This window comes from Gymnogyps californianus, chromosome 12, assembly GCF_018139145.2.
Source record: "Gymnogyps californianus isolate 813 chromosome 12, ASM1813914v2, whole genome shotgun sequence".
Classification (NCBI taxonomy): domain Eukaryota; kingdom Metazoa; phylum Chordata; class Aves; order Accipitriformes; family Cathartidae; genus Gymnogyps; species Gymnogyps californianus.
In genome coordinates this window covers 21,447,967-21,474,831 of record NC_059482.1, presented here as the reverse complement: position 1 = coordinate 21,474,831, position 26,865 = coordinate 21,447,967, and the positions used below count along the sequence as shown (strand labels likewise).

General features: G+C 67.6%; 2 protein-coding genes and 2 pseudogenes across 3 annotated transcripts in view; 1 reads left to right on the top strand and 3 right to left on the bottom strand.

The window, feature by feature from the left end:
• The window catches only part of LOC127021089 (breast cancer anti-estrogen resistance protein 1-like), a 44,131-nt gene extending 25,442 nt beyond the window's left edge, over positions 1-18,689 (bottom strand). Inside the window, 8 exon segments of the mRNA XM_050904024.1 lie at positions 12,007-12,775; positions 13,147-13,236; positions 13,469-13,620; positions 13,623-14,615; positions 15,074-15,182; positions 15,415-15,576; positions 16,892-17,587; positions 18,630-18,689. Coding sequence (XP_050759981.1) covers positions 12,260-12,775; positions 13,147-13,236; positions 13,469-13,620; positions 13,623-14,615; positions 15,074-15,182; positions 15,415-15,576; positions 16,892-17,587; positions 18,630-18,641 — 2,730 coding nt within the window. The 5' untranslated portion in view covers positions 18,642-18,689 and the 3' untranslated portion in view covers positions 12,007-12,259.
• Positions 1-26,865, bottom strand: part of CFDP1 (craniofacial development protein 1) — a 99,040-nt gene that overhangs the window by 4,766 nt on the left and 67,409 nt on the right. The window contains exon 7 of one of the 2 annotated variants that reach the window (XM_050904026.1): positions 26,099-26,863. The exons of the other annotated variant lie outside the window; for it this stretch is intronic. Coding sequence (XP_050759983.1) covers positions 26,773-26,863 — 91 coding nt within the window. The 3' untranslated portion in view covers positions 26,099-26,772. Of the gene's footprint in view, positions 1-26,098; positions 26,864-26,865 lie in introns of those variants that run through there. 2 annotated transcript variants of the gene reach the window in all.
• Positions 2,552-5,183, bottom strand: LOC127021097 (chymotrypsinogen 2-like; annotated as a pseudogene).
• LOC127021096 (chymotrypsinogen 2-like) lies at positions 6,227-8,666 on the top strand (annotated as a pseudogene).

The following is a 26,865-nucleotide window of genomic DNA, read 5'->3' as shown; positions in this document are numbered from 1 at the left end:
GGGACCACAGCACACCCATGGGCACCCCCAGCACCTTCTGGGATGACAACATCCCCAGTCCCATGAGGACCCCAGCACCCCTGGCACCATGGCACACCCAAGGTGGCCCCTCAGCACCTCTTGGCACCACAGCACCCCAGAGGGACCTCCAGCACCTCTGGGACCATGGCACCCCATGGGCACCTCAGCACCCCTGGGACCCCAGCACCCCAGCCCCGTGGGCTCCCCAGCAACCCCCGGGACCACGGCAAACCCATGGGCATCCCAGTAGGCCTGGGACCATGACACCCCCAGCCCCAGGGGCCCCAGCACTATTGGGGCCACAGCACCCCCAGCTCCATGAGCACCCTTGAACACCCCTGGGACCCGGCACACCCACGGGCACACCCAGCACCCCCAGTGCTCCCAGCATCCTCAGCCCAACAGGTGTCCCCAGCACCCCAGTGCTGCCAACCCCAGCCCACGGACCCCCCAGCTGCTCCCCCGTGCCCCGGCATCCACGGTACCGACGGGGAACCAGAGCCCGGTGTCACGCAGGTGGCTGTTGAGGGCCTTGCGGGTGACGCCGGGCTCCACCGTCACTGAGAAGTCCTCGAGGCTCAGCTCCGCGATGGCGTCCATGTGGCTCAGGTTGAAGCAGACAGACGCACCGCCCTGGCACGGGGGCACCGGTGCGGCTGGGCATGGGCTGGACACGGAGAGCCCCCAGGCAGGGGCCAGGCAGGGGGTGCCGGGGGGGCCTGTACCTGCACGGCGTTGACGCCGCCCTCGAGGCCGGTGCCGGTGCCGAAGGGCACCATGGGCACGCGGCAGCGGTAGCAGAGCGCCGCCAGCTCCTGCACCTGCCCCCGCCTGGGGCCACACCACGGCGTCCGGGGGGCGCAGCTGAGGGCACAGGGTGACACCGCTGCCCACGGACCTCCCCCTCCGAGACCCTTCCCCTGTCCCATGGTCCTTCCCCTCTGCAGACCCTTTCCCTGCCCATACCCTTCCCTCTCCACTGCCCTTCCCCTCCCAGGACTCTTCCCCTCCCTACACCCCTTCCCCTCTCCATGCCCCTTCCCCTCCCATTGCCCCTTCCCCTCCCCATTGCCCCTTCCCTTCCCCATGGCCCTTCCCTCCCCAGACCCTTCCCCTTCTCATGGCCCTTCCCCTCCCCAGGACCCTTCCCCTCCCTATGTCCCTTTTCCTCCCTAAGGACCCTTTCCCTCCCCATGGCCCTTCCCCTCCCCAGACCCTTCCCCTCCCCAGACTCTTCCCTCCAGGAGTCCCGGGCTCCAGGCACCCACGTGTGCATGGACTCGTCGTGGCCGTGCTGCTCGCGCACCGCCATGGCCGTGGAGACGTTGGGACCCCCAACCACGGCCCTCAGGGCCTCCACAAAGTCAGGGGCAGTGGGCGCTGCTGGGGGGTGGGGAGAGCGAGGGCACCATCAGGGCTGGGGTGGGAGGGTCCGGCCTGGGGGCCATGGGCCTGGGACCCTCACCACAGCCGAGGACACGGGGCTACACCAGGAGCCCTTGCCCTCAGCACCCCCCCATCCCTCCGTGCCCACAGGACCCTCGTGCCTCCGTCCAGACTCACCTTGGAGCAGCAGCTCCGGCGCCCCAGGGCCCCCCCAGCCCCAGCACCCGCCGCAGAGCCATGGCGGAGATGGCCAGCACCCAGCCACGGCCAGGACCAGGACGCTGCCCTCCCCGCCCCGCTGGCCCTTCCCTTCCCCTCCCCCGCCGCCGGCACCGCCACGTTAAGGTGGCTCTGGCTGACGGGGCCGCAGGGCTGGGACACGGGTCCCCTCCCAGCTGGGGGGCCTGTGCCTCCAGCACCCGTGCCGGGGGTGCCCATGCCCGGCCACGCGTCCCCACGGCTGACCAGGTGTCTCCACACCCGACCTTATCCCACGTGTCCGCCCAGGTGTCCCCACACCCACCCAGCTGTCCCCACGCCAGGCCACGTGCCCCCGTGCCTGGCCGGGTGTCCCCGTGGGAGTCCACACGCTCCCACACCTGGCCTCCTGTCCCCACGCCTGGTGTACAGCCGGCTGTCCCCGAGCCTGCTCGGGTGTCCCTTGCACCTGGCCATGTGCCCCTGCCTCGCTCAAGTGTCCCCAGGGGAGGCCACATGTCCCCACGCCTCCTGCCTCCTTGACCAGGGGTCCCTAAGCCCGGCCAGGCATCCCCGTGCCCGGCCTCTGTCCCTGCGCTCGGCCATGTGTCCCTGCGCCGGGCCAGGGGTCCCTGACCCCGTGGGAGGCCACGCGTCCCCGTGCCTCCAGCCCTCCCGGCCAGGTGTCCCCACCCGCCAGGCGTCCTCATGCCCCCCGGCCTCACGTCCCCATGCCCGGCCACATGTCCCCACCAGCCAGGTGTCCCCGTGCCTCCAGCCGTGCCGGCCAGGCGTCCCCATGCCCGGAGACGTGTCCCCAAGCCCACCGCATGCCCCCGGCCCCAGCCACGTGCCCCCCAGCCGCCCGGCTGCCCCGCGCCCCCCCCCGTCCCGGTGCGGTGGCGAGGAGGCAGCGCGGTGGGGGTGGCAGCGTTTATTGCCGGCCTCAGTTGGCCGCCAGGATGGAGTCGATCCAGCTGCGGAGCTTGGTGACGCGGGCGTAGACGCCGGGCACGTTGGGGTCGCAGGTGCTGCTGCCCCAGGAGACGATGCCACCAGGGTCCAGGCGCCGTCCTTCTGGCACACCAGCGGGCCCCCGGAGTCGCCCTGCGGGCAGCGGGTGAGCACAGGGGCTGGAGGGCCGGGGGCCGGGGGCGGGGGGGCCGGGGGCACCTACCATGCAGGAGGAGGCACCGTCGGCGCCAGCACACACCATCACGTCGGCGATGCGGTACCCCCAGTACTGCTTGCACTGCTCGTTGGTGAGCAGGGGCAGGGCCACCTGCTGCAGCACCGCCGGCGTCTCCGAGGCTGCGGGCAAGTGGGGCGGCATGAGCGCCGGGGACGGGGACAAGGATGGGCATGGGGACAGGGATGGGACGGGGATGGGGATTGGGATGCGGACAGGTACGAGGAGGAGGAGGAGGATGGGGATTGGGATGGGGGCGGAGATGAGGACAGGAATGGGTGAGGGTTGGGGACTGGGATGTGGATGAGGAAGGGGACGGGGATGAGGATGGGGATGGGGATGGGATGGGGATGGGGATGGGGTTTGGGGATGAGGATGGGGATGGGTGGGGATGAGGATGGGATGGGATGGGGATGGGGTTTGGGGATGAGGATGGGGATGGGGATGGGGATGAGGATGGGATGGGGATGGGGATGGGGTTTGGGGATGAGGATGGGGAATAGGATGGAGATGGGGATGGGGACAGGGATGAAGACAGGGATGGGGATGAGGATGGGCATGGGGATGAGGATGGGGATGGGGACAGGAAAGTGCAGTACCGTTGGGGTCAGTGAGCCCCAGCCGGTGGTGACGCAGGTCATGCCCCCCGGGAAGACGTCGGTGGCCTTGGGCAGGCAGACGGGGGACACGCGGGCCGACAGCCGCCCGGGTGGCCAGTTTGAGCAGGGTGATGTCGTCGCGGATGGTCAGCATGTTGAACTTGGGGTTCTTGAAGACCTGGAGCAGGCGGCACCGCTCCCAGCGCCCACACCTCCAGCCAGGGCGCCGGGCACCGGCGACTCCACAGGGACCAACGGGGACCATGGGGACTGATGGGGACCCCGGGGACCGATGGGGAGCCCAGGGACTGACGGGGATCCCGGGAAATGGCCCTGTGGGTCCCGAGCTGAAAGGGTCTCTGGGGTGCAGATCCAGCCCTTGGGGCACAGGGGAGCAGGGACGTGGTGGGGACTCACGGGGACCCCAGGGAGCAGACTCCAAGTCCTGGGCTGATGGGGACCCAGGGAGCAAACTCCAGCCCGGGGCACATGGGTGACAGGGACGCCCCAGGGATGCCCTAGGGAGCAAGGACACCAACAGGGACCAGGGACACCCCAGGGACCCGGGACACCCCAGGGACTGGGGACACCAACAGGGACTCAGGGGACCCTGGGGCGGGGCAGCCCCCAAATCCCCGGCTGAGGCGCACCCAGGGAGCTGGTGACAAGCCCAGGCACCGATGGGTGCCAGGGAGCAGGGAGCAGGGGCCAGACCCCAGTCCTCAGGAAGACGGGGCCACCCATGAGCCCGTGTCCCACCCGGGTTGCTGCTGGCTGGGGACCTTGGGGCTGCTCAGGGCCCCGCAGGGCAGCCCCCAGCCCGGGGCCACTGGGGAGCAGGGACAACCCCGGTCACATCACCTGCAGGATGAAGGGGACCCTGGGGGCCTGAGCCCCATGCCTCGGGGGTCCTGGGGACGGAGTCCCGACCCCCGGGACGAGGGGAACAGGGACACCCCAGGGGACCCTGACCCTCAGGATAAGGGGAACCAGGGACCCCCTGGGGACCTGACCCCCAGGACAAGGGGACCCAGACCCCCAGGGTTCCCTGTGGTGGCCGTGGGCCCCGCAGGCACATGGCCCCCGCCCGGCGGTACCTTCTCGATGGTCAGCTTCTGCTGAGCAGGGGGGCGAGTCCTGGTCATATGCGCCCACCACCACGACGTCGGTGGTCCTGGGCACGGGCGGGCCATGAGCACCAGGCACCGGCACAGGGATAGGGGGTTCCTTGGGGACCCCGTGCCCGTGCCCAGCCCCAGGCCGGCTGGCGGCACAGCCGGTGCCTACCTGACGCCGCAGTGGGCGGCGGTGACCACCCAGTTCTCGCTGATCAGCGACCCGCCGCAGAAGTGGAACCCGTTGGAGTGCTGGTGGGGAGAGCTGCCGTCAGCACCCAGCACCGCCGGCACTGCCACTGGGGTGCTCTGTGCCCGGCCCCTGCCCCGGCACCCAGCCCAGCACGCACCCAGCACAGCACCCACCCTGCTGCGGGCACTCACCTGGAGGGAGACCTGCCATGGCCAGGACCCCGGCACCGCCGGCTCCCCGTTGACGATGCGGGTGTAGCCATGGATGACAGGCGTGATGGCGGGCACACCGCAGCCTGTGGGCACAGGCAGCCGTGGGACGGGGCTCCGGCCGCCCTGGCCCCACAGTCCCCCCATCGCTGCTCCCCTCCAAGCCCCGAGCCTCCCCCGCCAAGCCCCACAGCCCCACGTACTCTCCAGGGAGAGGGTGGCACGGGCAGAGCCCGCCAGCGCCAGGCAGCTCAGCAGCCACAGCAGAGCCATTGCTACTCGTGGGGACAGACCCTGCCCAGGGCTCAGCGCCTCTTATACCTGCTGCTGGGCACGGCCCCGCCGCTGGCCTTGCTGCCGCAGCCTTGGGAGATAGCGTGGCACCCGGCACAGTGCCACCGGCACTGTGCCAGCCCTGGCACCATGGCCGTTGCCCAACCCCTGGGTGCCCTGGGGGTCTGGCCCTGGGGATGAGCAGGGACCCCGTGCCCCAGCCTGGGCAGCGGCTGGGAAGACTCTGCCAACCAAACCCCTGGTGCTGGTGGGCACTGGGTTGCCCAGGCGCCAGCCATGGGCCCTTCTGGCAGCTCAGCAGCCACAGCAGAGCCATTGCAGAAGGCAGAGCATTGCTGGCAGGTCAAGGGAGGGAGCCTGCCCCTGCTCACGCTGGGGAGGGGGCGGCCACCCCTGGAGTGCTGGGTCCAGTGCTGGGCTCCCCAGTACAACAGTGACAGGGACATACTGGAGTGAGTATGGAAGGGACAGAGGCATCTCTGATGGCAGTAGAAGGAGGGTGCAATGGGACAGAGCTAGGCTCTTTCCACTGGTGGACCAGGACCAGAGGCGATGGGACAATCTGACAGGCATGAGGGTTCCTCTGACTGTCAGGAGACGCATTTTCACTGTGGGGTGACCGAGCATCAGCAGAGGTTGCCAGGGCGGCTGTGGAGTCTCCAGCCACAGAGATACTCTGAAGCCACCTGGATGTGGTCTCTGGGTGGCCCTGCTGGGGCTGGACCCAGTGAGCTCCAAGGTCCCTTCCAACCTTAACCACCCTGTGACCCGGTGACAGCCCGCCCCATGCACCAGGCCAAGGAACATGTTGAAGCCAGCACTTAGACCCCACCAGCACCGTCCCACAGCCCTGACCAAGGCCACCGGCTCCAGGTGCCACCCTCCCAGGCCCCATTCTGGCACCGTGCTGGGTGCCACGCTATCTCCCAAGGCTGCGGCAGCAAGGCCAGCGGCGGGGCCGTGCCCAGCAGCAGGTATAAGAGGCGCTGAGCCCTGGGCAGGGTCTGTCCCCACGAGTAGCAATGGCTCTGCTGTGGCTGCTGAGCTGCCTGGCGCTGGCGGGCTCTGCCCGTGCCACCCTCTCCCTGGAGAGTACGTGGGGCTGTGGGGCTTGGCGGGGGGGGCTCGGGGGCTCGGAGAGGAGCAGCGATGGGGGGGACTGTGGGGCCGGGCAGCTGGAGCCCCCGTCCCACGGCTGCCTGTGCCCCACAGGCTGCGGTGTGCCCGCCATCACGCCTGTCATCCGTGGCTACACCCGCATCGTCAACGGGGAGCCGGCGGTGCCGGGGTCCTGGCCATGGCAGGTCTCCCCAGGTGAGTGCCGCAGCAGGGTGGGTGCCGTGCTGGTGCGTGCTGTGCTGGGTGCTGGGGCAGGGGCCGGGCACAGAGCACCCCAGTGGCAGTGCCGGCGGTGCTGGGTGCTGACGGCAGCTCTCCCCAACCAGCACTCCAACGGGTTCCACTTCTGCGGCGGGTCGCTGATCAGCGAGAACTGGGTGGTCACCGCCGCCCACTGCGGCGTCAGGTAGGCACCGGCTGTGCCGCCAGCCGGCCTGGGGCTGGGCACGGGCACGGGGTCCCCAAGGAACCCCCTATCCCTGTGCCGGTGCCTGGTGCTCATGGCCTGCCCGTGCCCAGGACCACCGACGTCGTGGTGGTGGGCGCATATGACCAGGACTCGCCCTCCCCTGCTCAGCAGAAGCTGACCATCGAGAAGGTACCGCCGGGGCGGGGGCCATGTGCCTGCGGGGCCCCACGGCCACACAGGGAACCCTGGGGGTCTGGTCCCCCTTGTCCTGGGGGTCGGGTCCCCAGGGGTCCCTGGTTCCCCTTATCCTGAGGGTCAGGGTCCCTGGGGTGTCCCTGTTCCCCTCGTCCCGGGGGTCGGGACTCCGTCCCCAGGACCCCCGAGGCATGGGGCTCAGGCCCCCAGGGTCCCCTTCATCCTGCAGGTGATGTGACCGGGGTTGTCCCTGCTCCCCAGTGGCCCGGGCTGGGGGCTGCCCTGCGGGGCCCTGAGCAGCCCCAAGGTCCCAGCCAGCAGCAACCCCGGGTGGGACACGGGCTCATGGGTGGCCCCGTCTTCCTGAGGACTGGGGTCTGGCCCCTGCTCCCTGCTCCCTGGCACCCATCGGTGCCTGGGCTTGTCACCAGCTCCCTGGGTACGCCTCAGCCGGGGATTTGGGGGCTGCCCCGCCCCAGGGTGCCCCTGAGTCCTGTTGGTGTCCCCGGTCCCTGGGGTGTCCCGGGTCCCTGGGGTGTCCCTGGTCCCTGTTGGTGTCCTTGCTCCCTAGGGCGTCCTGGGGCGTCCCTGTCACCCATGTGCCCCGGGCTGGAGTTTGCTCCCTGGGTCCCCATCAGCCCAGGACTTGGAGTCTGCTCCCTGGGGTCCCCGTGAGTCCCCACCACGTCCCTGCTCCCCTGTGCCCAAGGGCTGGATCTGCACCCCAGAGACCCTTTCAGCTCGGGACCCACAGGGCCATTTCCCGGGATCCCGTCAGTCCCTGGGCTCCCCATCGGTCCCGGGGTCCCCATCAGTCCCCATGGTCCCCGTTGGTCCCTGTGGAGTCGCCGGTGCCCGGCGCCCTGGCTGGAGGTGTGGGCGCTGGGAGCGGTGCCGCCTGCTCCAGGTCTTCAAGAACCCCAAGTTCAACATGCTGACCATCCGCGACGACATCACCCTGCTCAAACTGGCCACTCCGGCGCGGCTGTCGGCCCGCGTGTCCCCGTCTGCCTGCCCAAGGCACCGACGTCTTCCCGGGGGGCATGACCTGCGTCACCACCGGCTGGGGGCTCACTGACCCCAACGGTACTGCACTTTCCTGTCCCCATCCCCATCTCCATCCTATTCCCCATCCTCATCCCCAAACCCCATCCCCATCCCCATCCCATCCCCATCCCCGTCCCCTTCCTCATCCACATCCCCAGTCCCCAACCCTCACCCATTCCTGTCCTCATCTCCGCCCCCATCCCAATCCCCATCCTCCTCTCCTCCTCGTACCTGTCCGCATCCCAATCCCCATCCCCGTCCCAATCCCTGTCCCCATTCCCATCCTTGTCCCCGTCCCCGGCGCTGATGCCGCCCCGCTCGCCGCAGCCTCGGAGACGCCGGCGGTGCTGCAGCAGGTGGCCCTGCCCCTGCTCACCAACGAGCAGTGCAAGCAGTACTGGGGGTACCGCATCGCCGACGTGATGGTGTGTGCTGGCGCCGACGGTGCCTCCTCCTGCATGGTAGGTGCCCCGGCCCCCCCGCCCCCCGGCCCCCGGCCTCCAGCCCCTGTGCTCACCCGCTGCCCGCAGGGCGACTCCGGGGGCCCGCTGGTGTGCCAGAAGGACGGCGCCTGGACCCTGGTGGGCATCGTCTCCTGGGGCAGCAGCACCTGCGACCCCAACGTGCCCGGCGTCTACGCCCGCGTCACCAAGCTCCGCAGCTGGATCGACTCCATCCTGGCGGCCAACTGAGGCCGGCAATAAACGCTGCCACCCCCACCGCGCTGCCTCCTCGCCACCGCACCGGGACGGGCGGGAGGGGGGGCGTGGGGCAGCGGGCGGGAGGGGGGGCACGTGGCTGGGGCCGGGGGCATGCGGTGGGCTTGGGGACACGTCTCCGGGCATGGGGACGCCTGGCCGGCACGGCTGGAGGCACGGGGACACCTGGCTGGTGGGGACATGTGGCCGGGCATGGGGACGTGAGGCCGGGGGGCATGAGGACGCCTGGCCGGGTGGGGACACCTGGCCGGGAGGGCTGGAGGCACGGGGACGCGTGGCCTCCCACGGGGTCAGGGACCCTGGCCTGGCACAGGGACACATGGCCGAGCGCAGGGACAGAGGCCGGGCCACGGGGATGCCTGGCCGGGCTTAGGGACCCCTGGTCAAGGAGGGCAGGAGGCATGGGGACATGTGGCCTCCCCTGGGGACACTTGAGTGAGGCAGGGGCACATGGCCAGGTGCAAGGACACCCGAGCAGGTCGGGGACAGCCGGCTGTACACCAGGCGTGGGGACAGGAGGCCAGGTGTGGAGCGTGTGGACTCCCACGGGGACACCCGGCCAGGCACGGGGGCACGTGGCCTGGCGTGGGGACAGTGGGGGGTGTGGGGACACCTGGGCGGCACGTGGGATAAGGTCGGGTGTGGAGACACCTGGTCAGCCGTGGGGACGCGTGGCCGGCATGGGCACCCCCGGCACGGGTGCTGGAGGCACAGGCCCCCCAGCTGGGAGGGGACCCGTGTCCCAGCCCTGCAGCCCCGTCAGCCGGAGCCACCTTAACGTGGCGGTGCCGGCGGCGGCGGGAGGGGAAGGAAGGGCCAGCGGGGCGGGGAGGGCAGCGTCCTGGTCCTGGCTGTGGCTGGGTGCTGGCCGTCCCCGCCATGGCTCTGCAGCGGGTGCTGGGGCTGGGGGGGGCCCTGGGGCGCCGGAGCTGCTGCTCCAAGGTGAGTCTGGACGGAGGCACAAGGGTCCTGTGGGGCACAGATGGATGGGGTCCCCAGAGTGATCCCACAACCCCAGCTGAGGGTGGGGGTCCTGGGCCCCTGGCCACCAGGCCAGAACCTCCTGCCCCTGCCCTGACAGGGTCCTCACCCCCTTCGCTAGCACCCACTGCCACCCAACTTCAGGGAGTCCTGAGGGCCATGGTTGGGGTTCCCAACGTCTCCACGGCCATGGCGGTGCGCGAGCAGCACAGCACGGCCACGACAAGTCCATGCACATGTGGGTGCCTGGGGCCTGGGACCCCTGGAGGGAAGAGTCTGGGGAGGGGAAGGGTCTGGGGAGGGGAAGGGGCTCAGAGAGGGGAAGGTCCTTGGGGCTGCGGTGTCGCCCTGTGCCCTCAGCTGCGCCCCCCGGACGCCGTGGTGTGGCCCCAGGCGGTGGGGCAGGTGCAGGAGCTGGCGGCGCTCTGCTACCGCTGCCGCGTGCCCATGGTGCCCTTCGGCACCGGCACCGGCCTCGAGGGAGGCGTCAACGCCGTGCAGGTACAGGCCCCCCCCGGCACCCCCTGCCCAGCCCCTGCCTGGGGGCTCTCCGTGCCCGACCATGCCCAGCCGCACCGGTGCCCCCGTGCCAGGGCGGCGTCTGCTTCGACCTGAGCCGCATGGACGCCATCGCGGAGCTGAGCCTCGAGGACTTCTCAGTGACAGTGGAGCCCGGCGTCACCCGCAAGGCCCTCAACAGCCACCTGCGTGGCACCGGGCTCTGGTTCCCCATCAGTACCGTGGGTGCCGACATACTGGGGAGCAGCTGGGGGTCCGTGGGGCCAGGGGTGGCAGCACTGGGGGTGCTGGGGACAGCTGTGGGCTGAGGATGCTGGGAGCACTGGGGGTGCTGGGTGTGCCCGTGGGTGTGCCGTGGTCCCAGGGGTGTCGCAAGGGTGCTCATGGGGCTGGGGGTGCCGTGGCCCCAGTGCTGCTGGGGTCCACATGGGGCTGGGTGTGCTGTGGTCGCAGGGGATGCTTTGGAGCCCATGGGGCTGGGGTGCTGGGGTCCCAGGGGCACTGAGGTTCCCATGGAGGTGCCGTGGTCCTAGAGGTGCTAGGGGTCCCCCCGGGATGCAGCAGACCCAAGGGTGCTAGGGGTCCCCTTAACTGTGCCATGGTCGCAGGGGTGCCATGGGACTGGGGGTGCCATGGTCAGTAGGGTTTTGGGGTCTCCATGGGGTGCCATGACCCCAGGGGTGACGGCAACTTCCACTGCCTCCTCATCTTTGACCCCCAGGAGCCGGCTGAGGCCCGGCACATCCACCCCTTCACCCAGCGCCTGGGCAGGTGAGGATGGGGACACCCTGAGGGGATGGACGGGGACAGGGCGACAGATGGCCCCATGCCATCCCCTGACCCCCCCGTCCCACAGGCGGGCGCTGGCGGTGGGGGGCACCTGCACCGGGGAGCACAGCGTGGGGCTGGGCAAGCGGGCGCTGCTGCTGGAGGAGCTGGGCCAGGATGGACTGCATCAAGGCTGTGCTGGACCCCCACAACCTCACGAACCCCCAGAAAGGTGCTCTGAGGGACCCCCAGCACCAGCGGGGGGGGCAGCAGCACCCCCCTGGAGTGAGGGTTGGGGGGGGGGGGGCCACGCTGCCCTGCACTGCCACCCCCCATTTTCCCCGTCCCCACCCCTGTGGGTTGGGGACCCCCAATAAACCCCTTTGCACCTGCAGTCTCCATGTGCTGTGGTATCTTTTGGGGGGACAGGACACCCCAGCCTCTCACCAGGGGGGGGTCCCTCCCCACAGCAGGCACACACAGATACCCAGGAGATGGGGGGAGGTGTTTCTAGGCAAATCTTTATGCTGCTGGGGGGGGGGGGACACGACAGGGGGCTGAGTTTTGGGGGGGCTGCAACTCCGTAGCTCTCGGGAAACCAGCGGAAGCTTCCCCTGTGTTCAAAAGGCACCAATTTCGGTTTGCGTTTCCGTTACAGCTGGTACAGTAGCAAAACCCGAGACGTGAGAATGCACAGGTTAGACCCCTCCTGCCCCCAGCCCCCCCCCCCCCCCCATCACCCTTAACCCTCCTGGGGACCCTTATCCACAGCCCCCGCCACACAGGGGGGACAGCACAACCTGTCCCTGCCACACTGTCCCACCCCGAGGGGTGGCTTCCACACCATTAAAATCTGCTGGCCACCAGAGACTGCTCGGGAGCCCCCCACCCCCCAGAGCGGAGCAACCACAGCATCGCCCCAAATTGCCAGGCGCATCCCTGTCTCGATTCAACAGGGACAGGGCCCGATGGCCTCCAGGCCAGGAAGGGCTGCCGGTTTTGTACGGCGAGAGGACAGCGGGGAGGGAGCGGGCACGAATCCAACCTCCCAGCTTTGCTTCATTATGGGCACAGCTCCGAAACCAATCCTGGCCTCTGGCCAGAGGGAGGAAGAAGAGGAAGGGGGACGATGGCTGCAGCCCCTCAACCCCTCTGCCAGCGGAGCCCCAGGCCCCCGGTGCGCGTGGGAGTCTCTATGTACATGTCCGCTTACACCGGGCGGAGAGGGCTCTCGCGGAGCGGGATTCATGTCTGGGGTGGGGTGGGGGCCGTGGGGAGGGAACAGCAGCCCGGAGCCATCACATGGCTGCCAGCTGGCCCAGCACCATCCTGAACTGCTGCGTGCTGTTGGCAAGGTCCTTGACACGCTCCACCATGTCCTTAGAGGCGCCAGGAGAAGGGTAGTGGAGGGCGGCCGCCTTGGTGGTCACCACGATCTCCTTGAGCATCTCGCAGAGGAGGTTGCTGTAGTGCATCACCTTGTGCTGGACATCCTGGGCCTTGGCCTGGCGGGACAGCGTGTCCCCAATGAAGACAAGCTTGTGGGCGCTGAGGATGACGAACTTGCTGTGGGCCACGAAGATCTTGGGGGGTTGGTTGGTGCTGACGGCGGTGAAGAAGGCGTCGACGGCGTTGGTGAGCGTGGTGAGGTTGGCCTCGCACTGCTCCAGGTAGAAGAGGAGGAGCTGGCGGTCAGCAGGACACAGGGCCCCGCCACCCCGCGCCGGGCCGTAGTGCTGGGGGGGGCTCCAGTTGGACAGGTCGTTGTCGATGGGGCGCGTCACCTCCTGCTCCAGCCGCTCGAACTGCTTCAGCTGCGGGAGGGATGGGTGTGAGGCAGGACGGCCATCGAGCCAGCGCCCGCTCCCCTCTCTGGAGCCACCAGCATGGGTGGCCGTGGCCACCGGCCCCAGGTGACAGCTGTGTCCCGGGAAAAAGAGCAAGGGACAGTGCCAGCCCCAGGACAGCCATGCCAGGCTCCTCTCCAGGAGGAAGGTGCTGGTGCCCCTCTCCGCCGGCACAGCGCTGGCATGGGAGGCGAGCCAGAACCCACCGTGGGGACAGCCATGCAAGAGGGGCCGTGGTCCAGACCGGCGGCAGGGGGTACAAGGGGAGCAGGAGCCAAAACCCTGCTGCCCACCCAAAAACTGTGCCCAGCAGTGCCCGCCCGCCCCAGTTCCGTTACCTGCTGGTGCTCCAGCTGGTCCTTGCTCTGCCGGATGATGTTGCCTTTCTCCAGCAGCTCCTTCTGGGTCTTCTCAAACTCCTCTTTGCCCTGCAGGGAAGAAAGGGGCATGACATTGGGGTCAGCAACAACAGCCTTGCCAGGAGTGAGCCCCCACCTGCCCTAGGACACCCCTGGTCCCCACTCCTCAAGCCGGAGGGTAAAAAGCAAGATGTGGGTGGCAGAAGCACCACCGCAGCCAGAGCTGCCCGATGCCCCTGTGCCGGGGAGCCACCGGCACAAAACCCACCCGTGGGGAGCACCTACCCCTGCCCGCGCCCACCTGGAGATGGACGTAGTCGTAATCCTCCATCCAGCCACTCTCGCTGTTCTCGTAGGGCCCGTCGGGCGACTCCTGGGCCAGCAGCTTGGGCGGGGAGGGCAAGGGCCGCGACTGGATGCTGCTGGCCTTGTCGGAGGGGTGAGGGGCCCGTGGCCACCGCTCTCCACCGCCGGCTTTGTCCGTTTGAAGAGGAGGGAGGCGTTGCCGTGCAGGAAGGAGGCCAACTGCTTGGTGTCATCGGGGACGCCGCGCGAGTGCATGACGAAGTGCTCCAAGTCATCCGTGCCTGGCTTGCCGCCGGCCAGGGCGCTCGGGGCCCAGTGGCAAGCGTCCAGCGCTTGGCCGTGCCGTGCCAGGGCCTGGTAGACCTCCTCCATCTTCTGCAGCTGCTTGCTGAGCTTGGCGTAGAGGGAACGGTCAGAGGCCTGGGCGGCATTGCCCACCGCCCCCCGGGCAAACTCCAGCAGGTCCCGGAGGGCCGTCCGGACGCCCTCGGCTGCCCCACGGATGCTGGCGGCATTGGCTTCCATGTGCTCGGGGCTGCGCCAGTTGGCGCCAATGAAGGACATGAGGTAGGAGACGGCGCCGCCGACGCCATGCTGGAGCTTGGCCAGCGTCTCCATGGCGGCGTCCAAGTCCAGGGAGAACTCCTTGCCGGCTCCCTTGGCCGGCTCCTTCACGGGCACCACATCCAGCGAGGACGTGGAGATGTTGCTGCGGGTGCTGCCCGTGCTGGAGGCCGAGAGGCGTTTGGCATCGGCGCCCTTGGCCTCACGGTCCACTTGCGGCGGGACGTCGTAGATGTACTCGCCCTCCGTGTCCAGGGAGCCCTTGCCCGGGGCGTGCAGGTCCCGGGGCACGTCATACACCTCCTGGGAGGGGAAGGCCGATCCTCCCAGCTTCTTGAGGCTGGGGGGCACGTCGTAGATCTCGTGGGAGAGCGGCAGCTCAGGAGCACCTTTCCCGGCTGCCGGCGGCACGTCGTAGACATCCTCCGGCAAGTAGGGCTCCTGCTGGGCCAGGATGAGGGGGTGGCGGGAGGGGTCGAAGGCTTTCTGCTTGGCGAAGGCGGGGGGCACGTCATAGGTCTCCTCCCGCGCCGGGCCATCCGGCACGTCCTTGCTCACCGAGGGGGGACGTCGTACACCTGTAAGGGCGGCAGCAGACACCATCAGCACTGCGGGGAGAGCCAGCCTGGGTCACGCGTGGATGCGCAGGCGGGCTGCGGTGCACGTAAGCGCCAGCTCCGGGCATGCAAGATGGTGCTGGGTGAGTCCCGGGATGAAGCCATGCACCCCAGGGGTGCCCCTGCCCCGGGGAGGCTGACACAGCCCTGCCGCAGCACCCCTGACCTCCCGTGTCCCCTTTGGGGCAGGAATCACAAAATCCTAGAGCAGCCCAGGTGGGAAGGGACCTCGAAAGATCATCTGGTCCAACGTCATCCCCTAGATGAGATCATCCAGCACCCTGTCCCCTTGCACCTTGAAAGCCTCCGGTGCCAGGGACGCCACCACATCCCTGGGGAGGTTGTTCCAGTGAATTATTGTTCTCACTGTGAAAATGTGTCTTTTTTATATGGAGAAGCTGGGAGCTTCCCAGCAGCACTTACAGTTTGGTGCAGGTTCTTCTCCACGCTGGGGGGCACGTCATAGATCTCCTGCCCCGGGTCCTGCCCGTTGGGACCCTTCACTGCCATGGGGGGTGTGTCGTAGACCTGGAAGGGGGGGACACAGGACGGTGTGTCATGGATGGCATGGGCACCCACCTCCTCCCAGGGACCGGCTGGGAAGGACAGAGGTACCAGAAGCAGCCCCGAGGCCCATAGTGTGCCCAGCTTTGGGTGTAATTTGCCCAGATTTGGATCCCAGGCTGTGCCAGAGCATCTCCCATGCTGGGGGATGGAGCCAGCAACGTCCCCTCCCTCCTCACCCCCCGACCAGCCTCACCTCCTGGCTGAACTGGCTCGGGACCCCTCCTCGGACAGGCGGCACGTCGTAGATCTCCTGGGAGCCCGCGGAGAGGAGGTGGCGAGGGAAATCGTACTCATCCTGCTCACCCTTGGAGGAGTCGTAGACGTAGACTTGCCCCACGCGGGTGGGCACCAGGACCTGGCAAGAGGGAAAGGGATGAGGTGGGCACTGCCGAGCATCCCCAGCCTGCCCCCCACCCTGCATCATCCTCCCCCCCACCCCAAAACCCAGCGATGTGGCTGGAGAGAGGATGGGTGCCGGATCCCATACCAGACCATCCGGCACTGGGCAAACCGGTGCCCACGGGAGGGCGCTCCCGGCCGGGCGTGCACGCTTTTTGTGGCAACGCCGGGGACGGGGGATGATATCACCGGTTATTTATAGCGGCGAGCCTCGGCGAGAGACAAAGCCCAGCCGGCACGGCCGTGGCGTGTAGAAGGGAACGGCCGATTCGGGCACCGAGCCGCGGGCAGGGATCTGCCAACGCCCTGCAGGGCGTTGGCAGATCCCTGCCCGCGGCTCGGTGCCCACCTTGCCATACCATGGGGACACGAGAGCACCAAATAACCAAACCCAGAGGGTCATGGCACCCTGCCCAGCCGATGCCGGGGAGGGGGGGGCAAGAAGGGCTGAGCAACCGGCAGAGGTGCTGGGCTGGTCCTCCCTTTTAGGATGCTCCCCGTGCCCTGGCTGTGATTCGGCAGCAATCCCGCTCACCGGCTGCTTCCCAGGGGCGTGAGTCAGGGTAGCCTTCCCGGAAAATGTGATGCCAAAACCACCTCGCTCCTCTTCCCCGGGATGACGTGCTAGGGAAGGGGCAGAGCCAGGAGGAGCCCGGTGTCCGGGATGTAGCCGTTAGGCTGCCCTCGACAGTGTCCCCATGCTGAGACAGGCTGGTGGCTCACCCTTGCCTCACCGGTAAACCTAACCGGCAAGTGCTGGCAGGCTCCCTGGCATAGCCAGGACATGCTGGCACCAGCTGCCTGCCCCTGCCCATGCTCCCGGGAGGAAGAAAACAGCTCAGCATCACGCTGGGTACCACAGCCTCCTCCATAGCTGCAGGGTCCGGCCAAGGGGCATCTCCAAGCAGCTCTTGGGTTACTAGCACCCATGCCCACCCCAGGCAAGGCTGTCGTGCCTCGGTGACACCAGCAGAGCCCACGCAAGAGACCAAGAGGACCCAAGTGCTGAATGCTGTGCCAGCCCCAAGCCAGGTAGCCCACACCAACTGGGGCACCTCAGCCACTGCGGGGACCCCCCCTGGCGCGCCCGTTCCTGCCAGCAGTGCGGGGAAGGATGCCCACGCACCCCCCGTGACGGGCGCAAGGACTGCCCGCTCCAAGAGCCAGTGGCAGGCAGATAAGCCGAAGCCCCACAGCCCTGGCACCCACTCGCCACCGTGGACCACAGAGCACCCCGCAACCGTGCCACCACCCCCCCCCCCGCATCCTACCTTTCCCTGGGGCTTGTGCCCCTCCCAGCTCCTCATGTCCAACGACGGGGGCACCTGGTAGATGTCTTGAGCCTGACCGGTCGAGGGAGGAACCTGGTAGACGTCCTGGGGGGGGCTGGCAGAGCCCCCGGGGTACGCCTCCGCCGCTTGGCCCAGGGAGGGGGGAACCTGGTATATCTCCTGGCCGGGGCTGGGGAAGGCGTGGGGAGGCGTCTGCTTCGGGTAGGTGGGCAGCTGCTTAGCCGGGGCAGGCGGAAACTGTCCGGTGGGCGCCGAGCCCGGGTAGAGACCCTGCTGTCCCTTGCTGGGGACCGGCATCAGGTAGACGTTGTCCCCTTGGGGGGCATAAGCAGGGTGCATGGGTGTGTACTGCGAGGCGGGCGACAGCGGGGGGTAGCCCCCTTGGTGGTGGTAAGGCAGAGCCGGCTGGGGCACTGGCGGCTGCGGCGGTGCCTGCCCTTGCGCCGGGCCAGGCGCTTGCTGCTGCTGCTGCTGCTGCTTCTTGTCGTACATCCCCACCAGGATCTTGAGGCGGTTCCCGGGGACGATGCCCTGACGGCCGTGGAGCGAGCAGAGCCACCAGCCGTCCAGCCCCTGCGTGTTGCGCTCCAGCACCGTCATGATGTCGCCCTTGCGGAAGGAGAGCTCGTCCGGGGACTCGGCCACGTTGTCGTACAGCGCCTTGGCCAGCACGTTCTGCAAGAGAGCCCCGCGCCGGGGCGGTGAGCCAGGCCCCGCCGGCCGGTGGGGAGTCATCCCGGCAGACGAGGGTGCCCAGCGCCGGGACGGAGCCCCGCGGGCCGGGGGCTTTGCTGAGCGGGTCCCACCGGCTGGATCTCCCCGCTCCAGCCGCCTTTTCCTTCCCTGCTGGAGTTCAACCCATCCTTCCCGGAGGTGGTGCTAGGAAGGGGCCGGGCCCTTCCGCCTCCCCGGTTTCGGGGGGACCTCCTCTGCCTTTCCCTCCCCTTCCCGCTGCCGCCGGGGAGGAAGTGCCAGGGCGGTGAGTCAGCCGTAGCCGTAGCCATCCCCACGCCAGCCACCGCTGGGCCCAGGCCCCTTCCAGCCCACGGTGCCAAGCCGTCCCCACGGCAGACACGGGCTGTGCCACGACGTCTTGCCCGTGCCACGGCCCACGGCGCGGAGGCACCTGCCAGAGCTCCCTGGCCTCCGCCGGGACTTACCGGTGCCATGGCGGCGGTGGGACAGGCCGCAGCCTGCTGCAGGCTCCCGCCACCGCCCGGGATGGCGGGACTTGGACCCGCCGGCTCTCCCGCCTCCCCGCAGCGGCCGGGCAGGGAGGCTTTGGCTGCCTGCTGCTGGGTTCCCCTGCCTGCTGCCGGCACCCACCCCGCCAGGCAGGGAGACCGCAGCCCGGGGAGGCCTGTGGCCCCGGTGGGGTCTCCCAGAGCACAGCCAGCCGCCGGGCAGGAGAGCCGTGGGGCAAGGCCTCACCGCCCGCGGCACGGCGGAGCTGGGCCAAGGTCACGCGAGGGGGCTCGGCTGCCCCGGGGCGGGGGGGGGGGAGGCCGGCCTGCGGCCTTCCTCCTCCTCCTCCTCCACACCGGGGCAAAAGCCGGGGGGGCCCCCCGTGAGCCGTTACCCCGGGCCCCGCATCCTGCCTGGGGGCGGGGGTGGGGGGGCGGGCCGCGCGTCCCCGGGCCCCACGTCCACGTCCGCGTCCCCCGTGTCCGTCCCCCCCCCCCGCACCGGTCGGCCCCCGCCCGCGGCGGCCGCTCACCAGGTAGTTCATCTTCCCGCGGGGCTGCTCCGGCCCTAGCGCCGGTCGGCCGGGGGCCGGGGCCGGGCCGGGGGCGGCGGGGCGGGCGGGCGGCGCGGTGGCGGCGGCGGCGGCGGCGGCGCCGTAGGGATCATTATAGCGCGGTGCCCGCCCGGGCCCGGCGGCCCCGACCGCCCCCATTGGCTGCGCCCGCCCGGCGGGGGGCGGGGCTGCGCCGGGGCGGGGCGGGGCCGGGGCGGGGCGGGGCGGGGCGGGGCGGGCACCGTGGGGGGGGGACACCGGCACCGGCACCGGCACCGGCAGCGGGGGGTGCGCCGCGGGGCAGCCGGGGTGCAGAGGGGGCGCGACGGGGGTGCAAAGCGTAAAGGGTGTGTAACGGGTGTGCAAAGGGAGTGCAAAGGGTGACGGGCGTGCAACGGGCGTGCAACGGGTGTGCAAAGGGTGAAGGGTGTGCAAGGGGTGTGCAACGGGTAACGGTGTGTGCCACGGGTGTGTAACGGGCGCGCAAAGGGTGTGCAACGGGTAAAGGGTGTGCAAGGGGTGTGCAAAGGGTGTGTAACGGGTGCGCAAAGGGTGTGCAAGGGGTGTGGAAAGGGTAACGGGTGTGCACCGGGTGTGCAACGGGTGTGGATCAGGTGTGCAACGGCTGTGCAAAGGATAAAGGGCGTGCAACGGGTGTGCAAAGGGTAATGGGTGTGCAAAGGGCGTGCAGAGGGTAACGGGTGTGCAATGGGCGTGCAACGGGCGTGCAAAGGGTAACGGGTGTGCAATGGGCGTGCAGCAGGTGTGCGAAGTGTGTGCAAAGGGTAACGGGGGTGCAACGGGGGTGCAAAGGGTAAAGGGTGCGCAACGGGTGTGCAAGGGGCACAGAGGCCGGGGGGGTACTGAGGTGTATTTGGCGTCTAACAGAGATATCGGGGGGGTGGGGGTGCCCCGGGGGTGTAACGGGGGTGAGGGGGCATCTGATGGGTGTGGAACGGGGTGCAATGGGGGTGTTGTAGGTGTGTAACGGGCAGGGGGTGCCACAGGAGTGTTACAGGGGTGTCACGGGCAGGGGGGTGTAACGGGGGGGTTACAGGGTGTAATGGGGCATTACAGGGGTGTGGCAGGCAGGGGCGTGCGTTACAGGTGTGTAATGGGCTTTGGGCACATACGTGTGTGTGTAACGGGTGTGTAGCAGGGGGAGGTGTGTGTGAAAAGGGTGCAACAGGCGTGTGCAACAGGCATGCAGCGGGTGTGTAACCGGGGGGTGTTCTGGGCAGGTAATGGGCGTGTAACGGGCAGGGGGGTGTAAAGGGGGTGTAAGGGGGGTGTAAGGGGAGTGTATAAGGGGCCGGTAATGGGTGGGTGCAGATGCAGTGGCTGTGTGTGTGATGGGTGTGCGAGGCGGGGGGGTGAGTGTGCAATGGGGGGTGTGCAAGGGCAGCGCACACCAGGGCGGGGTGTGCACACAGCGGGGGCAGCCCAGGCCGGTGCTGCTCCGGGGTGGCGGCACACCACGGCACACCACGGCACACCACAGCACACATGGCACAGCGCAGCAGCTGGCACGCTGCCCGCCTGGCCTGTTCCAACAGCCCGGCCACGTGGCCCGCGGGCGCCTCGACGGCCGTCGAGCCCGGACTTGACGCCGCCGCACGTCAAACCACAGTCCCTGCCTGCAGCTCTGGCGCTGCCGGCATCGGCATGGAGCCGGGAGCAGGCTGGGAGGGCGGCTGCGGGGCTCCCTGCGAGCTGGGAACTCGTGGGAGGCACGTGTGCGAGCTGCACGGATGTGTGAGCTGCAGGACATGCAAGTTGCATGGGCCTGCACGAGCTGCAGGACATGTGCGAGCTGCATGGAGGCACGGGACCCGCGAGCGAGCCTGCGTGAGAGCCGCGGGGCCGGCGAGCGAGCGGCGCTTGCCGAGGCAGGCCAGGAACGCACCTCTGCCCGTGCACATGCCTCCCAGCCCGCCTTCCCCCGCCATGGCATTTCCTCTCGGCCGCGCTCGCCCTCGGGGGCTACCTTTGGGCCACGCCAGCGTGCGGTGGCGGAGTCAAGGCCAGATTGCAAACACATGCCCTTCCCCAAAAAGCGGGGCTCGTTCCGCTCCCGGAGAAGCACCACCACCGTCCCCCGGCACCGGCAACCTCCCCGCACCGTCCCCTGCTCAGAGGCAGGTTCCCCATGCATCGCTGGCAGACAGGGAAACTGAGGCACAGCCGAGGGTAGGAGATACCCGGCAGCAGGGACTGCGGTCGCACCCGCAAACCGCAGCCACCCCGGCAGGTGCAGCCGGAAGACCGCGGTTTCCTCTTGCCGGTGACAGCGGTGACAGCGCAGGGGCTGAGCCCCGTGGGCATTCCCAGAACGGGCTCCGAGCTCCCCGGCCCCTCTCCTGCCGCCGCAGCCGATCCCACGAGACCATGGTGTGTTCGCTTCGCAGACCCTGAGCCCGGCGAGGGCCCGCCTGGCTGGCAGCGAGGGTCTCTCCTGGGATCCCCAGGGCGTCCCCAGGGTGAACCTGCCACCGCACGGCTTCGGGTAGGCACCGAGGGGCCGCGGGCTCCCCGCTTGGGTACTTTAAAGCAGCAGGGATTTTATTTTTCCCCCTCCCCGTGGTGACGCTCAGATCAAACCGTCCCCTGTCGATACTCGATCCCGGCCATTTTTGGTGCATCGGAGCCAAAATCGCTGCTTGCATCTGCTGAGCACCCTGAGCTGGCAACGGCTCCCGCACCCCTCTGCTTTCGCAGCCAAAGCGCCCGGGGGGCGACAGGCACCAACAGGTCTCCCTTCGGCTTCTCCCACCTCTAAGAAAATGAAACGCCAAAAAGAAGATCAAAAGTGGGGCGTTACGGGGGCCCTGCGGCGCTGGGGATGCTCAGAGCCCGGTCGGCACAGCCGGAGCATCCCCGTGCTGCTGGCGGTGGGGTATGGTGAGGGCCCCCACCGGTCCCACACCGTGGTTCTTCACCGGCTCCAACTCCAGCTGGGCTGGGCATTTCAGGATGGATGCTGCTCGGGATGCAGGTTGCCCCAGCAACGGTTGCTATGGAAAACACTTCGGCAGCAAAATTTCCAGCCATATTCATGTGTCCGTCATTATCTTTGGGAGAGTCCCCAGCGTCCGGCGAGCCAGGCACAGCCGGCTCCGCACCGGGCAGGCTGCCGCTGCGTCGGCGGGGGACTGTCTGTGCTGGGCCTGGCTTTTCCCGGCTTTTCCCGCTGGGTCCTGGCGTGGGAAGGTGTCAGAGGACCCCAAAGGGGGGGTTCGGGGAGCACGGCGGGCGTGCATGGGACCGGGGGAGCAGGCTGTGCCGTGCCATGCCACATTAATTGGCTAATTGCCGATTAACGCCCCGTTGGCCCAGCCATGCCCCAACTGTCGGACGGGATGCGTTTCGGTGAACCCACGCCGGGGCACAGCTCTGGGACAGCGGGACATCCCGGGAAAGGGGGTGGCACTGGGACGTTTGCGGGGCTGGAGCCATCCCCAGCGAGGATCAGCGGCTCCGGACAGGGCTGCCTGCTCCTGCCCGCAGCACCTGCCTGCAGCCCCGCCAGGTCCCTGCTTTGGAAAGCTGCCTCCCACCTCCTGGAGCAGCAATAGGATTACACGGGACTGAGTCTCCTAGCAATGAACGGAGAAATAAATCCTATAAGGCAGGACGGGATTTATTAGACTTCAATATTCTGGAAATAATGAGGACATTTCTCTTGGCTTGTAATATCACGGGACCCAACAGGATCACAACAAGGATTTATCCCCATGCCTTTCTGTGGCGCTGGGTCGGTTTTTAGCTGTGGAGAGGAGATGGTGGGGGAGACCGCTCGCCTTTCCGGAAAGCAGGATGGTGGGGCACCCCCTCATCTCCAGAAAAGCCGAGGCGGAGCGCAGGCCTCGGGCTGCCCCAACAGTAGCGGCTCTGTTCATCTCCCCATTCATCCCCCGGCGAGGACTGGCACTGATCCTCGCCCCCGGCCGGGGCTCGCCGCTGGGAGCGGGAAGGGCTGGCTGTGCCACCGCCACCGGCTGAACTTCAAATGCCGGTGCCAGCACCCACCGCCGGCGCGAGGATGCCCCGGGGTGGGGACCCTCGCTCAGACGGGGTGGGAGACCCACGAGCCGCCCCGTTACTCCCTGTTAGTCCTGAACTCACCGCAGCCAGAAACCCCGCTGCGCTGCCGGATGGGACATTGCTGCGAGGAAAAGAGGTGGGAGAGGTTGAAAACAGCAGCTTGGAGAAGAGGATGCGGTGCCCCCAGCATCACCTCCCGGGCACCAGCCCTTCCCAGCCCCGGTCCCCGCAGGGAACTGCTGCCCTGGCTGCGGGGAGATGCCTCCCGGGGCCAGCCCCGCGCTCTGCTCCCTCCTTCTCCCGCCTGCCAGCTGCGGCACAGCTCACCATCACGCTTTGCCCCATGGCGGCTCGGCCAGCCCTGAATCCCATCACAGTCCTTGGGACGGCCCGGCAGCGGCCCACGGGATGCAGCCAGCTCTCAACCTCTTCCCACGTCGAGAGCCGGACATTTATTCTCACATCCCTATCACCGAAGCAGCTTTAAATGCACGACGTTACCTCCCCGCCCGTGATTCCCGTGGCCCCGTAACAGCCTCTCCTGGGCAGCCTCCCCAAACCCCACCGAACGGCTCAATAAAGGCGAGCCCGCGGGCGCGGGTTGGACGCAGCCGGTTTTACTGTGGCTCTGGAGCGCGGCCGCCGTGGCAGAAGCCCCGACCGTCGGGGCACACAGACACAATCGCTGCCTTGTTCGGGGCCCAGCTGCACAAGGGGCCCCTTCAGGCGGCCAGGGAAGGGGAGCTCCTCGGGGTGAGGTGATGCTCGGGCCATGAGGGACTCCTTGCAGGGCCAAAATTATCCCGAGCAAATGCCCCGGGTGGGTCTCAATCCACGGAGGACACGTGAGTTTCCCGGAGAAGATGGCTCAAGGTGGGAACGCTTTGAAAGAGGGACCCACATCTCCTGGGAGCTTTGCTCCTTCCAGAAAGCTCAGGGCTGGCGGGGATGCCGAGGGCTGGCGGGTACCGGGGCCACCCCCCTTCGTGGGAAGGCGGCTGGGCAATGGAAATAGCAAGCGGAGTCGGGTTTTGGCTTTTTGTTTTTCCTTCCTAAGCAGCCAAGCTGTGTTTTCTGGAGACCTGTAAATCACTCCTCGTCTTCAGGAAAGAGAGGCGAGGAATACATGATCCAACCAAGCAAAAACGCGGGACGCTTGGGAGCACGCACAGAGGAAGCCAGGAATCAGCCCCAGGCTGGAGGCTGCCTCCCGGCCATTCCGCCGAGCCCGTCCCAGCTTGCCAGGCTGGGAGCTGGCACTGCAGCCTGGCATCCTCCAGCCGAGCCGGGCACGCCACGCTGCCGCGAGCTGGGGAGCCCAGCAGAGAGGGGAGCTGAGGCTCTCGGCCACCGCCGTTAAACTGCGCTTTTCCAGCAGGTCAGGTTGCTTCCAAGATTTCAAAATTTTCCACGTTTGCTCAGCTGAAGGGAAGGAAAAACCCCAGAGAAGAGAGGCCGGAGAGTTTGTGGAGAGCAGAGCTGGGGCTGGCAGGCAGGATCCTGTAAACTGGGGGTCGCTGATTTTCCCAGTTTACCAGCGTGCCAGCGGAGGCTGTGCTGGCCAGATCCCACTAACATACGTTAGCGTGCGTGTAAATCCAAAGCCATCCCCCCAAGCCATCCAGAGCCTGATGCCACTGCAGGGCTCTCTCCGGACACAGCCTGGAGCTCTTTAAGGCTTTTAAGAGCAGGGCTGGGTTTGGTGCCTCTGGCCTTTGGGATCTCCAAAGGTTGGATCTCCGTTCAGCTCTTGCTCATAATACAACGCTCAGAATTATCTTCCATTTCTAACCTACTTTTCACCCCAAGATGCTGCCAAGCTGCTGGAGCAGAATGAGCCCTAAAATGCAGCCGCACTGGAGGCCCGACACGGCAGGCAGCACCCAGCAGCAGCCGGGATGCTTGTGCCGTGGCAAAGATTTCGGTCGGCAGTCCCCAGGGAGCCCAGATGCCACGGGGACCCAGCCTGTGCGGGGGTGACACGACCCTTCCCCACCTCTGTCCAGCATGCGAGGCCCCAGGACCGCAGTCATGAGGGGACGCAGGGCAGAGAAGATCCCCGATATCCCCTCCTCTCCTCCTCAGCCCCAGCAAAGCGCAGCAGAAGGCAAATCATGTCCCCTGCTGCCTGCTCAGCGCTTCCAGCGGGCCCAGCCCTCCCAGCCCCGCTTGCGGCCGCCCTGGCTGAGCTGCTGCCCTGCGCATCTCGCCGTCAGCGAGGATCTGCTGCAAAACAAGCAACAAGGCTTGCCTTGGGGTCCCTGCTGGGAGGTGTCCTGCGAGCAGGGCAGGACCCGGCTGCCTCCCCAGCCCAGCACACGGGGAAGAGAGAGGGGGCCAAAGATGGTCCTGCACCACCACCCCCAAGCGGGACAGCAGCCCGGCTACTGGAGCAGCATCGGCCTTACACCGCAGCCCCCCCCCCCGCGAGGTCCAGCCCAGGGCTGCTCGCTGCCAGCCAGGAGTCCCGAGCTGAAACCTCCCCACAACGGTGCCCTGGACAGGGACTCCAGTTGTTTTTGCAACCAAAACCAAAGCAGCAACTGGCTTGGAAGCGTTTGGAGATGAAAACATGTCATCACCCCTGTTGTTTTGTTTCTGTCCAATTTCAGGCTCGTTTAAGCAGGTCCGTAACAGCTGATTCTGTACATAACAGGGTGCCAAAGGCTGCAGCTCCCCCCGAGCACGTGCTGTTTTGTTCTCGTCTATCCTGCAACATGGCCACAGAGCAAGGGCTGACTCAGCAGCCGACACGTGAGGCCAAAGCCGAGAGCACGCTCAGAGCCGTGGGCAAGGGGCCCAGTGGCAGCATCGCTCGCCCCGTTAGCAGGAGGGATGGGGCTTGTGCCGCTTTCCCCCCCGGCACAGCGCCGGCACGGGCTGCCCCACCGAGTGGGCTCAGAGCATCCCGTGGGGAAAGGCCGGTGAGCACCTCCGCTCCGAGGACGTGCACGGGCCAAACATCGGGAGCTGCCAAACTCAGTCAGCGCCAGACCAGAAGGGACGGTGGAGATGACGGTGCGTTGCCGGCCTCCAGCTCCGGCCGCTTGCTCCACGCCCAGGCGCCTCGGTCTGCCCTCCCAGGCAGCTTCACTTGCTGAATGTCCCTGCGTGGCCATGCCTTGGGTGGGTTTCCTTACTCCTGCAGCACTGCTACAGGAGAACTACGTTGTCCCCATCACCCCCAATTCTGGCTTTAATCTCACCGCCAGCCCCAGTACTGCAGAGGGAAAATGATCCAAGCACTTGCTCTGACCCTCGGGCTGCTATCAAGGCAGACACGGGCACCTCTGAGCAGGGATTTTCACGATCGCAGTCAGACACTCCTTACTGTATGTGACCCTTAATTTCTTTGTCCTCTGCTTCCCGCACAAACCACGCTGGCAGCATGCAAGAGTGCTGGGATGGAATACTTTATTCACGTGAACGCTCAGATCCTGGCCCGTCCTGCCTGCTGCAGCTGCTCCCATCTTCTTGACAGCGTGAACAAGGAAGGATTTCTTCATCGGCTTGCTTAAAACCCCCCCAGCATCATCAGACCCCACAAACAAGTACAGACAGTTCGGCTTTGTCCGGGCAAGAGCACAGCGCGGAGGGGCAGGGAGCGCTGCGGGGCCGGCAGAGCGGGGAGAAGGGCTCCAGCCCACAGCTTGCGCACGCACAGCAGCCACGAAACCTTCCCGCAGCTCCGCTCTCACAACCAAAGGTGCCAGCCGAGCCTTAACCCAGGCTCCAGCACCCTCCCAGCCTTGGCGGCTCCTCCTGCTGCCAGAAGCACCCGGGGTTGGCAAAGGATGGGTGCCACCATCTCTTCTCCTTGGAAAGCTGCCTGCCAGAATCACGCTGGTTGCTTCTGTCACCTGCTGGGCCGTTTAACCCTCAAAGTGCCCCCTGCCCACTGACAAATACCCTCCCCAAACTATTACAGTAAAAGGAAAAACCTGTACGTTGAGACATACAGGCTGAGTCTTGGGTAGAGAACAGTTTCCGTGCTTGGCGGTCCGGCGGTGGCTGGCAGCCCCCAGCCAGCGCTCGGGCACAGAAGGGAGCAGGATCCCCCGCAGCCACCCCCGCCACATCAGGGCTTCATTCTGCTCAGTCTGATGTCACGTTCGATTTCGAACTGCCTGTGATCCACGCGCTCCAGGAACGCTTTCCTCTCGATGTACCT